Raw genomic sequence first — 16,611 nt, 5'->3', positions numbered from 1 at the left:
TACTTTTATTTTTCGTTTCCTCATATAAGAATAAACTTTTCTGTCAATAATGGTCTCAACAAATCATGTCATGATGTAACACGAAAACGTTAAAATCAAATAATAAATTCTAGAAACAGAAATATCCTGTTCTTTTTTAAATAAATTAAAATGAAATATATCGCATAACATAAACAGATGAATATATTATTTATCAAGTGGTTAATAAAACAGATTAGTAGGTGCAGAACAGTCTATTGGTAATAAAAAAAACTCGTAGACAATACATGACGTTGATACTTAACGAAAGACCAAAATTTGAGTCTTTCAACGAGATTTGTTTTTCTTTTATCCTGTCTCTGTCAAGATGAACACAACCAAACAGTAGAGCATGCAGTTATATATACTGTAGGATTGGACATACCAATTCAATTACAAATATAGCAACGATAATAACAACAACCCAGTGAAATCTCACATCGTGGGGTCTGGGGAGGGTAAAGTGTACGCAGACCTTACTCCTACCAAGGTAGGACGGCTGTTTCCGAAACAAATATAGCAACTATAAGTAAGGTTAATTAAATGAAGAGGGAAAGAATAGAAAATGGATTTGCAACGACTGATCCTTTCTAACCATGGAGATACTCCGGCCACACCTGCCCTCGTATTCAGCACCTTGGTTGCCGTATCCGGTTCCTTTGTTTTTGGTTCTGCTGTAAGTTCCTTCTCCTTCTACTTTAATTAATTTGCTTCTATTTTTAGGAAAATACGCTTCTTTCTTTTTGAACAAACCAAAAAGAATTCGAAGTTCCCCAATGAGAAGTACTTTACATGCTTTAGTCTGAAAGGACAAGGGGGTGTACAGATGGTAACCATTTCTCACCTCTAACATTAGATTCGACTCGAGAGCCAAAAGGAGAGAGTTCCTGATCAGGGGATAAAAAACAAATACTTCAGGCTCAAAGAATTTTATAAGTGGAGTACAATTTAACCATGATAGGAAATCATCCCCCTAGTTTCCATTTCATTTTTTTTTAAATTTTGGATTGTACTCCCTCGTCTCAAAATATTTGTCGTCCTTACTAAAAATGTTTGTCTCAAAATATTTGTCATTTTATTTGATCAACAGAAAATTAATTAATTTTCCCATTTTACCCTTGTATTAATTAGCAACATTTAAGAGGTTTCACCATTTATGGAGTAGATATTTATTGAGGAGAGATTATATAAAGTTAAGAGGGTAAAATAGTCAAAATGCTACCCTTATAACTTCGTCTCAAATTATATGTTACGATTCTCTTTTACACGTCCTTTAAAAAATATTTATTAGAAGGGGTTTTAACTATTTTATCCTTAAATGATATTTGAGCAATCATAAGATTGCCTCATAATTGAGGTGTTTGGAGTTTTCAAGAGCAATTACAACAAACGGTAAAATGGGAAAAATAAATTAATTTTGTCTTGAACTTCTAACACGATAAATAATTTGAGACAGTTATTTTTAGAAATCACAACAAATTATTTGAGATAGAGGGAGTATAATTTAACTCAACACAAAATTCAGAAAAGAAATACGTAAAACTTGTGGTATTGAACACGACATTATATATGTGTGATTATAAGATTTTTTAAAATTTGTGGTCTTAAAAATGTAATAATATTTGTATGCCTATAAATATTTTGAAATTATGATCATAAACATGTCATAACATCTGTTTAGATATAAATTCTTAAGTAAATATAAAAATATAAATTATATATTTATTGCTTAATAGGCTAATAAGAAAATAATGTTAAACTGAGTGAACGAGTATCACTATTTTAGTTGAGACCCGAACCCCGCTGGCTATACAATTGGATGATGAAGAACTATCAGGTGGTTGTACTTTTTTGTCGTCCTGTCCTAGACACCTTTTGCTCTTCTGCCCCTAGTTTTTGTCATGGGATAATTACTATTAAAGCTTTTACAGCATGCTTGAGAATTTTTTTTTTCTTGTGAAATTTTTAAAATGGATTATTTTCACTTTTAGCCGAAATTTAATTCTGAAGTTGTATTCATATTCAAACACAACTCCAATTTTCAACTATTTCTATAATTTTCAACTTTTTTTCCAAATATTACTTAAATTTCACAATTTTTAGGTGTGTTTGGTATGGAAGAAATTTTAATTCTCATATTTGATTGGTCAAAATATTTTAATAAATATTTTCTCTAGAAAAACAAGTTTCTTAAGAATGAGAAAAATGACTTTCCTAATGAAAATACGGAAAATAAGTTCATTCCAAGCTTATTGTCTCCTCCTACCCATAAGGACGGATCCACACCATTGAGTGTGTGTTTGCGGGAACCCACAACTTTTATCCGAACCTTGTATTTATAATGTGAAACTCTTCAAATATATAAAAAATTTGAGTTGAGACTAGTAACAATAGACACTGTTAGCTAGGGACCCACAAGCTTCAAATACTGAATCCGCCACTACCTTCCCACCCCGGCTTCCAAACCCCATTCCTAGACCATCCTAGCCGCGTGACTCCTGAACCCTCACTCCCCACCTCATCTTACTTCCATAATATTTTGCTAGATTACATGTAAATGCTCTTGAAATACTGCTATCTTTTTACTTACTTACCAAAACTAGAAAATAAGCAAGAATCTCGCTGGTTTCCTAAGAATTAAACATAATAATTGACTGATGTCCGTTTCAAACACACCCTTTATGTCCAAACACCTGCTAAGGTTTTTAGTTTCACTGATGCCCGTTTCAAACTGTAAAATAAGGGGGCTGACTTACACTGGTCCTAATTTGAGGTTGTCTTTATGAGTTCTATCAAGTGTTTTTTGATTTCATTGTTTACTCTGGTAAAATTGATGAGACTATTGGGTTCAGTTACATTTTTTCCTGAGAGATTGAGCTATTACTTAATCCTAAATGCCCCCCAAAAAAAGAAAATAAGGGCAAATTGGAAACATCATTTCATTAATTAAACACAAGAAGCTTGCATGCCTCTATGCCTAATTAAACTGAAGTGGTGTTGGTTTGTTGATATGCAGGTGGGATTTTCTTCACCCGCTCAGACTGGGATAATACAGGATTTAGGCCTCTCTCTGGCTGAGGTCACTTCTAACATCTTCCAAAAAAATTACTCCCTCCGTTCCGGTTCATGTGATATGGTTTAATTAGATACGAAGTTTAAAAAAGAAATGAAGACTTTTGAAATTTATGATTTAAAACAAGTTACAGATATTTGTGTAGTTATAAATTATTTCATTAAGGGTAAAAAGGAAAGTTTTAAGTTAAATCATTTTTAAATATAAAAATGCATTATTTCTTTTGGGACAGACAAAAAAAAAGTATCACATAAATTGACATAAATTGATACAAAGGAAGTACTTATTATTTTGAGCATGCAACTCTCTTCTAGATTCAAATCTCAAGAGTTAAATATATCCACTTTAACTTTTCAGTCTTGTAGGGATGCAGTGGTTTCGTATTTGCCCACCTAATTCAAGCACTTAGATCCAAGTAGCAAACCCTATTGTTAATGCTTCAAAACAAAAGGATATAGGAGAATCTTAATCTTACCTTTGGACAAGGTGCTGGAAGGCTAAGTTGCTTAGATTTTTCACTTTCAGTGCAGCACCCGTGTCGATAGAACGTCGGTGTGGGTATCAGACCCGTATCGAATATGGTCAATTCATTTTGGGTATATTTTAACTGATAAATAAATTTGAGACAGGCACAATGATTTCCGAAATTAAAACAAAAGCTAGAGGAAATCATAATTTAGGCATATATTTTTTTCTTTATTGTTAAAAGATACTTGTATTTAAAAGTCAACAACCAGAAGCTGCTTTGAAGATATTCACAGGTCAACATCACTATTGAATGATACTCAAGAAGTCTATCTATTTTTAGATATTCGAATTATTTTTTAGCCAAACTCCCCTAAAAAAATCACTTAGTTGGAAGGAGAACATGCCTTTTGCACACAATGACTTTTTTTGGGGTAACTGAATTTTATGATTGGAGTATCATGAACTGCACCGAGGAATTTTACTTCACTTAATTCCTGGAAAACTATAGAGATTTGAAACACTTAAATGAAATTATGGTCTTATCAAATTATGTATTCCCTGTGATATGAATGCATCTTGACTGAAGCAAGTTGTGAAAAAATAACTGTTCCTAATATCTGTAGATGTATGCGAGAAATTTTTCTCTGATTCTTTATGCACTCTTTGCCGTTTCAGTACTCTGTATTTGGTTCAATATTGACAATCGGAGCGATGATAGGTGCTGTAATGAGTGGGAAACTAGCAGATCTTTTCACCCGAAGAGGTGTAAGTTTTTATTTTGTTGGTTAAACATCTGAGCACTTTAAAAGTTTAGGCAGGAAATCAACCTTTCATTTACAGTCAATTATTATTTCTAATTATGCAGGCAATGGGCTTCTCTGGCCTGTTTTGTCTATTGGGCTGGCTTGCAATTAATTTTGCCAAGGTATTCATTTGATCCTTAGTTCCTCCTTTATTTTATCATTCTTTCCTCTTAATCAATATTATTTTTATATTGTTTTAATCATCAACAGAATGCTTTGTGGCTTGACATTGGGAGGTTGTTGATGGGATATGGTGTTGGCATTATTTCTTATGTGATAATTACACCGAGTGTCATTTGATTTGGTTTAACCTATCTTACCATATAAATCACTCAGCTGCTGTTTTCCATACATACAGGTACCTGTATATATAGCGGAAATAACACCTAAGAATCTCCGAGGCGCGTTCACTACTGTTAATCAGGTAATCCAACAGTTCTAGTTTTCATTTTCCTCTTCTTGCACCTTGCACCTGATCTTTGTATGATTTTGATGCTTTAGCTAATGGTATGCTGTGGAGTATCACTTATGTATGTAGTTGGAGTAATCATCAACTGGCGCCTATTGGCTGTAATAGGTAAAGTTCTTTTCTTTCTTTTTCCTTTTGAAAACCTCTTGCTTTGGGCATGTTTATTGATTCAAAGTACCACATAATTCCAGGAGCTATTCCCTGTATTATACAGCTTTTGGGTCTATATTTCATACCAGAGTCTCCTAGATGGCTGGTAAGATTACAAGCGAATGAAGTTGATTTTCTCCCATCTTAGGACTAATTCAACTTATTTTGAAGCTGTTGATGTTTTTCATTTTTTTTTTTTTTTTTACAGGCTAATGCTGGCCAGTGGAAAGAATGTGAAGCTTCTCTCCAGCGCCTTTGGGGGAAGGACGCTGATATATCAGAAGAAGCTGCTGAAATAAAAGTAAATACCTGACTTTCCATGAGTGAAAGCATTACATATATCGTTTATTTTAGTTGACATAACGATATTTGCGTGACTAAAAAGGTAAATAATAATCTCTTACCTCTCTTAACTTGCAGGATTACACAAAAGTAATTCAGAAACTCTCTGAGGCTAAGATTGTCGATTTATTCCAAAAGAAATATGCACACTCTCTACTAGTAAGGCAACCTTTGATTTCTCTCACTTAACAATGAATCTTCTTACATTCTGTGATCAAGAATATTGTTATGTTTTTCTTACCCCTCACTAGGAGCTCCCTCCTTTTTTTTTTCCCTCGGTGACTCGAACCCACAACCTTAAGGATGGAGTGGAGGGTGCATATCACCTAAGCAATCCCCTCTTGTCAAAATGCGGTTTGTTCAAAATATTGTTATGTTTGTTTGTAAATTCATCCGGGTTGGAGTTGGCTTAATGGTATTCCAACAATTTGGAGGGTCCAATGCTATTGCATGTTATGCAAGTTCTATTTTTGAGTCAGATGGTATGTAATGTTCCTATACTTGGTATTTCATTAGTTGCTTGTTAATAAAAGATGAATGAATTTTAGTATGTTAATCACAAAATATATCAGGCTTCTCCAGTAGGATTGGATCAATTGCAATGGTAGTTGTACAGGTAAATAACCTTGACACCTCAATTATGAATCCGCTTCATCAGATTTTGAGTGTTTTGGGCACTATGCAGATCCCAATGCAAGTTGTAGGAGTTCTCTTGATGGATAAATCAGGAAGGCGGCCATTATTGATGGTAAATGTTACTTTCTTGAAATCTTTTTACTGATGCTGTTTTTCCAATGAAGGAATAACTGTTATCAAGGTTTTGTTCAGGTTTCTGCCACAGGGATGTGTTCGGGTTGCTTCCTTGTGGGATCGTCATTCTTACTATAGGTTTTGTGTTTAAATTCCATATCTTTCCGGTCTGCTGTGTATGATTCATTTTCTGATAAAATGTAGTTCTTAACAGGATCTTCAACTTTGGAAATCTAGCCCCTTTTTCGCACTTGTCGGTATACTGGTAATACAATGTCATCCTTTCATGCAATCACCCGAAATGCTTATTTATGTGATACTATTTGCATTTGCGAGAAAGTTACTCTCCGCTATTTCTGAATATCTTTATTATTCCAAATCATTCAATTAACTCTGCTTCGATTGCGAAGTAGTTCAGGTTGACTATCAATTAACGTGATTTCATTCTTTTCCGCGATTACAGTAGATTTCTTTACCTAACATCATTTGCATCTGCCTGAAGGTTACTCTGTGCTATTTTCAAACATCTTGGAGTAATTATTTTAAATCAAATTCAATCAATTTGTCTCTATCCTGGCATATTGTGGCCAGCCATATGAACCTGTATGTGACTCCACATTATCCAGGCTCATTTCATTCGAGTTCTGAATAATTAGGAGTACTAATAGTCTCTAACCAGAGAATTGTAGTTCCAACTAGTAGGTATCATCTATATGGATCCTGTGTTCCGTAGAATTCTCTGGGCTAATTATTGATTTCGAAAGATTACAGGTCCTTTATGACAACTCTCCATTTAATTTATTACTGCTGGCAGGTCTTTACAGGATCTCTCTCATTAGGCATGGGAGGTATACCGTGGGTGATTATGTCAGAGGTTTTGTAGTTCTCAACTTTACCTCATTAAATATAAATGCTACCAGAAAACCAACACAATTTGAGCCAACTGCTTCTTCTATCGCAGATATTCTCCATGAATGTCAAAGGTTTAGCTGGAAGCCTAGTGACAGTAGTCAGCTGGTTCGGTTCTTGGGTTGTCTCATATTCGTTCAAATCTCTTATGCTAAGGAGCTCTGAAGGTATTGTCTTGTCCGTCGATATCTCTCTACTACAAGAAATGGGGCTTTTTATGGTGACTAATGTCGTCAGAGAAAGTGAAAAATTCACCGCAAAAGACTCTGTTTCCACGAATAACGCGTACTTTTTATGCCTACTAAAGGAGTCGCCACGTACAGTTTTCACAGAAAATCTTATTTCTTGTAGTGCTCCCAAGTCCCAACCCCATTTCACCTCAGCCCCAACGACATCAGAAGTAATATAAAAGAAAGAAATAAACAAAGATTGCATAAGAAGACATGCCTTTTGTTGCTGAAAATGTATGTTTTTTGGTGTTTCAGGAACATTCTTCATGTTTTCAGCAGTATGTGGTTTGACTATTATGTTTGTCGCAAAGCTTGTTCCAGAGACCAAGGGGCGCACCTTGGAAGAATTACAATCGTCGATGAATTCCTTTACATGACCAATGAATTCTATGTCCTAGGTGATTCAAATTAGTCTTGGTAAATTGTATCTTGAATCCTTGGAATTTGCTCACACAAGTTTTAATTGGTAATAATGGAAGCAGTGCCTGGAAACATCATAGAGATAATGTATCCAATTGGTTTAGGACATTCCTTTGAGCATAAGCTACCTTATCAAATTCAAGTTTTTCTCTTTTATTATCAGACTTATGCGTCAAAATCAACACTAATTAATCGAATTTTACTTTATGTCGGTATTTCATGAAATTTGAACGGTGCGTAGAAAATTATTATCCACAACCAACAAAATCAGCAGTCTATATATTTCTTCAGGTAGAGAGACTAATTCGATTACGTAACAAGAACAGACAGTATATTTAGGAGCTCAAGTAATGTGCACAAATAGCGCGTAGACTTTTAACCCATCATATCAGGTTAAGCTTCATAGATTAAACCTAATATATATAGGTTTAAAAAAATGCAATAATAACATCTTATAATCAATTAGTAATTAAATTGTACTAATAAGGTAAAATCTCGTACAATATACTATGGTGCATGCGACTAAAAGTCGTTTTTTAATTGCATCATAATTTGGACGTGTACATGCTTACGCACTCTAATCACAAAATATCACTTTCTCTAGATTCTAGATAGTGTCGATCACTTATAAAAGGACTTAGCATAGACTAATTCAATCATAGAGTAGCGAAAGAGTGGCAAATAAACAAAATTAAAAAGAAGAAACGAAACAAGCTAAGCCTTCTTCTTATAGTACTACTCCATTATTTACCATCATCACCATGTCTCAACAAGCATCCCTTCCAACTTACACACCACCTGCCCAGGCCCCACCAGCTACCGGTAAACCCGGGGAACGGCGCAGGAAAATCCTAGCAGCTGCAACAAACCTAGGCAACCTTTTACCAACAGGAACCGTGCTGGCTTTCCAAACTCTTATTCCCTCTTTCACGGCCGGAGGAACCTGTCTTCTCACTCACAAGTACCTAACCGGAGTCCTCATCATCCTCCTTTCCGCTACTTGTTTCTTCTCCTCCTTCACCGACAGCTTCCTCGACCAAAACGGAAAAATACACTACGGAATTGTCGTGCCCAATGGCCTCCATGTATTCAATGGTGATCATCTCTATCATGATGAGAACACGAAAAAACGCATTAAGAATCATTTAGAAAGCTACCATCTCAAGATAATCGACTTTGTACATGCCCTAGTGTCACTCTTGACGTTCTTGATGTTTGCTCTAAGTGATACCAACGTGCAGAATTGCTTTTGGCCTAAAGCTGGCCTCAACTTGAAAGCTTTGTTTATGAATTTGCCATTGGCTGGTGCTGTTTTCTCCACTTTTTTCTTCAGTATTTTCCCTACTACACGTAGGGGAATTGGCTATGCAGACTCGGCCAGCGGTAGACCGAATATTGATGTTATTCCTGTAGATAACTCAAATCCAAATAACAAGTGAAGCATGCATATTTCCTTTCATTTTCACTTTTTTTTTTCCTTTTTGGTGTACGCAAAACATGCCACCAGGACTAGGGCGAGCCAGCATTGTGGTTACGGGTTCGGCAGAATCTATTAATTGAAAAATTCTGGCTCCGCTCATTACCACGTACGGATATGTCGTACACATTTAACAAGTACGTAATTGTGCATTATTCTGGTGATAAATAAATTGTACTTCACAAATTGAATATTTCTGCAGTTGAAAATGTAAATACAATTCCATATTATAAATACTACTGCTCTACCGTGCTTTGCTTAAACTCTATTTGAAACTTGGATCAATAGTAAAATGTGCATTTCCATCATTTTAACTTTTAGCAAGATTTAGTAGTTCAATGAAACGAAAATTACACCCTTAATTTTTTGGTACGAAAGCAGTCATTCTACAGAAAATTAAGTCATTTTCTGAAAGAAAGATATTCTTGGTGTTTGGTTAGTGACTGATTTTTTTTTTTTCTGGAAACAACGTTATCAAAAATAAATAAATAATACTAGCAATTTAGATTAATAAAATATTTGAGTTTAAATATTGATAATATAATGTCTAAGCTACATTGGTCAGAAGAAGGATATAAGTTGATTAAAATTGAGATATTTGTGAAGAAAATAATTTTCCGCGTGTAAATGATCAAGGAAGTTATTTTCTCTTTTAGTAAAAAATATTTTATTTATAAGCAAACAAATATCAAAAATGACTTATTTTATCGAAAATATTTTCTGAAAGTATTTCCGATCATGCAAGGCACACTAGCCGACCTATACCCATAATGCTATTTAAGAACAGTGGAAATTTGTATATCAAGTATCAACTAGATATAAATTGCATCAAATACTTTCATCTTCTATAAGATCTTTCATCACAGGCCATATTGGTATAGTTTGCGCAAAGTAATTCCAATCACATATTCCCCAATTTACACCATTGTGAGTTTTCCACATCGATCATGAGATTTAATATTAGGCTCCTTGTATGATTTTTGACCAATATAACCTGAGTTACTTTTTAGAGTTGAGTTAGCTCCAAATGTTCATTTTATACAACGGTATATCAAAGTCAAATCCATCCCAATTTTTAGTTTATCTGATGTTGAGTTCCTATGTTATTTATTCACCCTCTAGATGTCTAGTCTTGAGAGTGTTGAGACTCACATCAATTGTAGGATTAATTTGGGTTTGAAAACCTTTCCAAATATTACTTTAATTATTATATGACCCTTTCCACAAGAAATAAGTCTTGAGATCTATAAATTATAGTAAAATACAGGAAATCTTGGTAATCTTATTTTATTTTATTCAAATTGTACGTGAGGATATGAGAATTTCTTTCAGATTACCCCGGGAGAGAACCGATTTCAGATTTGATTAATTATATTCCCCACAAATAAAATCCATGTGATTTTAATACAATGAAGATGAACAGAAAATATAGGTCCCAAAACCAATAATTCTCTACACCTGTTGTCTCATAATCTTCGTGTTTTAATAAAATTACTTTTTGCCGGTGATGATTAAGTAAATCATACCAAAAATTTATTAATTAGTTAGTCAAAGTAAATGGAGCTTACATGAGAAAGAGGCTTTCTACTTTGGTTTTGGGGGGTGGGTGTTTAATCTTTAAAATTATAGTTTAGGGATAACAGAAACCGATAATTTAAGTACGGAAACTTGCAAAATTGTCATATTAGTTTAAGGGGGTTTTATGTATCAACTCTCAAGTAAAATTGACGTGTTTTAGGAGCGCAAAATACACGTACTAGCAAATGTTGAGTTAATGGTTTTTTAATCATTAAAAATTTAAAACTCCGTGATAATTTAGGGAGACGTTTGAGACATTGACTATTATTTTTTTGAGTCGAACAAAGACAGGAAACGACTTAGGTCCATACTCAATTAGTGAGTGGATTATTTTACTAACATACCAGACGCCAAATTTGGATATATAACTCCTGAGCATTAGTAGTTGATATAGGACTTTGTTAAGGGTTTTGTTCTGATTTTCTTATCAAATTTGAGTTTTACTTTTTTCTTAAAGAAAAATTAAATTATTGTCATAATTGCTTTTACTTTTCCTGAAAAGAAAATATAATTTTATTTCATATTTGGCTAATCCTTGTCTTGGAAGAAAATTTTTGTACATCTATAAATTGAAGACATCCTTTTCACAACTAGAACACAAAAATAACATCCACAATGTAGTCCCTAAAAAAGTCTTGCTTAGGGGAAGATGATTCTCCCAATAGATTTTATGTTTATTTATATTAGGCTTAATGCCTATGCAGCCCCCTAAACTTGTCCTTTTTTTTAATACATATTTTGGCACCTCAACGAAGTGTTGTTCCCATTGAACCCCTGAACTTTGTCTCAAGTGTGTCAGTCAAACACAATCCAACTTACATAACATATATGGTGACTTTCATTATCTTTAGCCTTTCGGGTGAACGTCAATTCCATCCTACTTATAAAATTCAACCAATTAAAATGCCCCACGCATTTTAATTATACACATTATTAAAATATGTGTATAACGACCTTTTTTTAAGAACCAAGCAATTCGGCCAATGAGGAATAGAACACCAACTTTTGAGATTGAGTTTGAAGGTTTTTTGGGATTCTGAAATAACATAATAGGATCTGGTATTGCTTAATATTTTTGGCTTCTTATTTTCCAGTTTTGTTTTCTTATTTTTCAGTTTTCAATTTTAGTTTCCAATTTTGATTTCTTATTTTCCGGTTTTGTTATTTGATTGGTTTAAGTGGTGCTTCCTCACTTGTATAACACAACAACACACTTCTTTCTATCTGATGTGTATAATTAAAATGGATGCGGTGTTTTAAATGGTTGAATTTTTCATGTAGGATGCGATTGACATTCATGCGCAGGGCTAAAGAAAATGAAACTCACCATATATTTTATTATGTAAGTTGGATTGTATTTGATAGACACACTTGAGGCCAAGTTCAGAGGTTCAATAAAAACAACACTTAGTTGAGGTGCCAAAATGAAAAAAGAGACAGTTTAAGAGGTTGCATATGCATTAAGCCATTATATTAGTTTTTCAATATGTAGGTCAATTGACCAAACTCGTGTCATATTATTAAAGTCTTTTTTCAGGTGTTCTTTGTCATTTGATTTATTGTGTTTAAGATTTACAATTAGTAGCTTTCGCATGACGTTATGTTATTTTGATCGCAACAAACTTTGAATCTAACAAAAAGGAAAAAAAGGAACATGTTCTTTGGCTTGACAAAGGAAAATGCGCACCTAATTAACAAGGGAATTTGGTCCTCTCCTCCATAACAAGTACTCAACAGAACTCAATATATGTTGCACCTCACTAGGCCATAAGATATGGAGCATTATCAATAACAATGGCATGACTTGCATGAAACAATGACCACAATTAGTTGCATGATTTGCTTTACATTCTCATATTTATTCTACAAGAACTCGATGCTTTACCATAATCAATCACAACTTAAGAATCCTATTCTACATTTACGGCGCAATTTGCGTGATTCACAGTGTTTAGAACTTTCAACATAGACAATTATATCTGGATATATTCTTTCTTAATTTTGTTATCAAAAAAATTTCTTCCTCGTAAAAATGTGATTATATTTTGATACCTAAATCGTCGAAAAGCCGTTGGATATACGGTATGCCTACCGGCTATTAGGGGTGTACAAAGTTAATCGACAAATCGCACCAAATCGATAAACCGAGAAAAAAAATCGACTAGTGGTTTGGTTTGACTTGGTTTGGTGTTGAAAATAAAAACCTGACCATAATTGGTTTGGTTTGGTTTTAGCTAAAAAAGTCAAATCGAACCAAATCAACCCGACATTACGTGTATTCAATTTTAAAAATATTTTATACATAAAAATATTTATTTGTAATGTAATTTGTAAATATTTCTTAATTTTTTTTTCATAGTTTTTTGTCTTTTAGCATATTATTTTAAGCTTAAACTTAGAATTTTGAATGCCAATAAGTTTTATATCCCATGGATGTTAGTAACTCAAATAAAGTTCAAATCAAGACCAACTCAACACTAATGCTAACAAAAGAAATTCAATTCTAATACTAGGAATGACAGTAATGTTGGATATCTATTATTTAGTTTTGCATAATTGGTTTAGAGCGTAAAAATACATAGCTTAATTTTTTTATTTGTCATGTAATTAATACTTATTAGCCGTATTTATTTTAGCATATAGCATTACTTAGTATTTAGATTAAAGTCATTTTCTTTATGGCTTATTAATTAACAATACTTATTTTAACCGATTTTATTGTCTTTTTTATTAAATATTTTAATACGATGTCATCACCCATCTCACATTTTGTGTTATTTTCTTAAGAAACTCCTTAGTTATATAGTTGTATCTTACTAGGACTAAAGAAATATTTGAAGTAAAAGTCATATGTTTTGTATGAAAACTTTTTGAAAAAAAATCCGAAAAACTCGAAAAAATCGAATAACCATAGAAAACTCAAAGTTGAAAAACACGAATTTTACTGGTTTGATTTGATTTATAAATTTAAAAACCCGAAGCAATTGATTTGATTTGATATTTGAAAAATTCAAATCAACCCGATCCATGTACACCCTACCGGCTACCAAAGTCACCAGCTCATCTTACACAGAGGAAATCGAAGATAAATTCGTGGAAAGATTTTGACGGGCAGCTTTTGTTCGTCGAAATTTGTTTGGAAGAGCATTATATGGCGATGATTAGAGGTGACAAACTTACACCCATAAATGTGTAATCCGTCCAATATGACCAAATTTTAACGGGGGAGGTTGGTGATATTTTCTTGCTGGGTCAAATTGGATTGTCACCCAAACTAACTCATCTTTTGGACGGGTCAATAGTCAAGCCCTCAGGAATAGTTTTTGCTCTTTAGATTAGTTCTCAGTTTTTCCCACTAGCATGTGTTGTGAGATGGTTCGGATCCCTCCACCTTTAGTTAGAGGTTTCGGGTTCAAACCTCGGAGAGTTAAAAAAAAATCTATTGGAAGCATGGCCTCCAGAAATGGGCCTGCAATGTGCAATCTGAAGTTAATCAAAATCCAATGCGAATACTGAATATTGGGTGAGAAACCCAACAAAAAAACTCAGCTTTTCCCATTAGGCCTCTTCTCTTCAGAAAATCTGCTTCACTTTATTAGTTGGCTATTAACTTCTTAGAAAACTTTTCACAGAAGCTCTTTTTAAGAATTATTCTTTTCGAAAATTGTTCAGAACCAAAGGTCAATTCAAACGTAAGTGGGAATGAATCTTTTCAAATACAAAGAGTAATGCCCTTTAACTTACTAATCATGATTCACACCCTATGATTATAATCAAGTGATCTGTCAACTCGTGCTATTCATGGAGGGCATTTCCATGTTACTATTGCTTCACTTTCATTAAATGTGACTTGGATGAGTTGAGTTATGACTCGTAATTTGACCCATTATGGCTCAATCCATTTTGACCCAAATAATTTTTGGTGGGTTGGGTCTTGACCCGTCTATTGAGACAACCCATTTTGACATGTTCAAATTTGACCAAATCCGCTATTTGACACCTCTAACGACAACGAAATTTGTTTTGATGAGCATTATTCTGATCTTTGAAATTACTTCTCCTAGTCATAGAAATAAAGAGTCATCTAGCTACAAACTTGACTTAGAATGAGTGAAGTCATTAAAGTTGGATTTCCATGTTGAATCAGGTTTAGACAAACTTGACTTATACTGAGTAATGCCAGAATTGATAGATTACCTTTTATCGAATATTTGTACAATGTTAAATTTATGATTGTCAATATTTTTTTTGGGATAAAATATGCAGTCCATGATGTTCTTGCAAAATATGTTCTTAGTTAGAATTTTAATTAACTAATTCAACTAAGAAATAATTTATTTGAAAACTATATCAATTATGTTTTGCAATATTAGTTACAAATATGTAATCTACTTTTTCAACAAAAAAAAAAAGTATCCTGACTACCTAGTAATATATAAAACTTAATAATATTTCTTATAAGATGGCATATTTGTCAAACATTAACGTTCATTTTTTTTTTGATAATTAACTTTATTTTTAAAATTTAGAAGATCACTGTATAATTAGACTTGTACAGCCAAATATTATGTTTTAATTAGATTGTAATTACGTTATGACAAACGAACATAACTTTTTAATTATCAAACTGTGTGATTACTAGGTTGTGTGACTTGTGTCGTTAAACCTGGTAATTACAATAAATCCAATTATGATGTTACTTTCCATGCAAACATACCCTTCTGGTAAAAACATACTATCTTTATGAGATACATTTGGTATAGAGCTATTAAATTTACTTATATTATTCTGAAATGATTAATTATTACTAACATATATCTAATCAAACGCTTCCTTCTCTTCTCCAAAACCAAAATATCAAAATATATTTCCTTTCGTTCCTTCTTTCTTTTTCTTCAATTATAATAAAAGAAATTACAAAGTCATGTTTAGGAGGGAAAGAATAGATCAAATGAAAAATGCACAAAAAGGAGTTAAAGCATTTAATAATTAGCCAACAAGTTTGGTATTTCCTTTTTTAATCTTAAAATCATGGTCCAATTTCTGTGATATGTAACATAATTGCATGCGCTGTGTAATTCCTAATTATTGGTTTCGTTATTTTTCGTCAGCCAACTTTGGATTTCTTATAAATCATTGATCTTTCTAGTTCTTTTTTACATAATTAATTACAAATTAAATGAGCAATTATAGAATATTATAAAATATTTGCATATCAATACATATCGTAAAAATTAAAATATTAATAAAAGTATAGTATTTCAAACCAAAAGTGAGGTACATTTTATCCAAATCTTGAGTGAGATTTTTTTAAAAATCAGCACTTCATGATGTATCATGTAGATGGACTTTGTAAGCGCAATATACAGGGGATCATTAAACAATTGGGCCAAATCGAAATGGCAATAATGGGCCGGTATTTTTGGTAATAATTGGGATTTTTGCTTAAACTTCAAAAGGGAATACGTCGTCTCCCTACTTTGATTGGTAGGAAACAAACTAGCTTTGTTCCACGACGCCAAATTGTGAATAATATTATCATTACTCAAGAAGTTGTTCACTCTATGTGAAGGAAACGAGGCAATATGGGGTGGATAATGATTAAGGTCGATCTAGAAAAACATATGATCGTCTTCGTTGAGATTTTGTTTATGATACTCTTGTGGAGGTTGGGTTACCTACTGCCATGATTAATGTGATTGTTAAAAGTTGGGCCGCAAGTAATTCAAATTTAATTTGGAATAGGAACTCACAGATTCTTGTATTCCTTCAAGAGGAATTTGGCAGGGTGACCCATTATCACCTTATCTTTTTGTGATTTGCATGGAAAGGTTATCTCATGACATTAATAAAGCGGTCATAGATGGTGTTTTAGCTTTCTACTCATTTGGGTAGACACGGGCCCCTTTATCTCATTTATTCTT

At 33.1% G+C, this 16,611-nt stretch overlaps 1 protein-coding gene and 1 pseudogene across 1 annotated transcript; both read left to right on the top strand.

Annotated features, from left to right (window-relative positions):
- The first annotated feature begins 368 nt into the window (after positions 1–368).
- LOC132645179 (sugar transporter ERD6-like 5) lies at positions 369–7,749 on the top strand (annotated as a pseudogene).
- A 644-nt stretch (positions 7,750–8,393) lies between these two features.
- Positions 8,394–9,071, top strand: LOC132644312 (protein DMP10-like). The gene has a single exon (XM_060360897.1). It carries the CDS (start codon positions 8,394–8,396, stop codon positions 9,069–9,071), a length of 678 nt encoding a protein of 225 aa, XP_060216880.1.
- Positions 9,072–16,611: the final 7,540 nt, after the last annotated feature.

Source organism: Lycium barbarum, chromosome 6, assembly GCF_019175385.1.
Source record: "Lycium barbarum isolate Lr01 chromosome 6, ASM1917538v2, whole genome shotgun sequence".
NCBI lineage: Eukaryota > Viridiplantae > Streptophyta > Magnoliopsida > Solanales > Solanaceae > Lycium > Lycium barbarum.
Note: the sequence above shows the minus strand (reverse complement) of the source record. Positions and strands in the feature narration are given on the sequence as shown.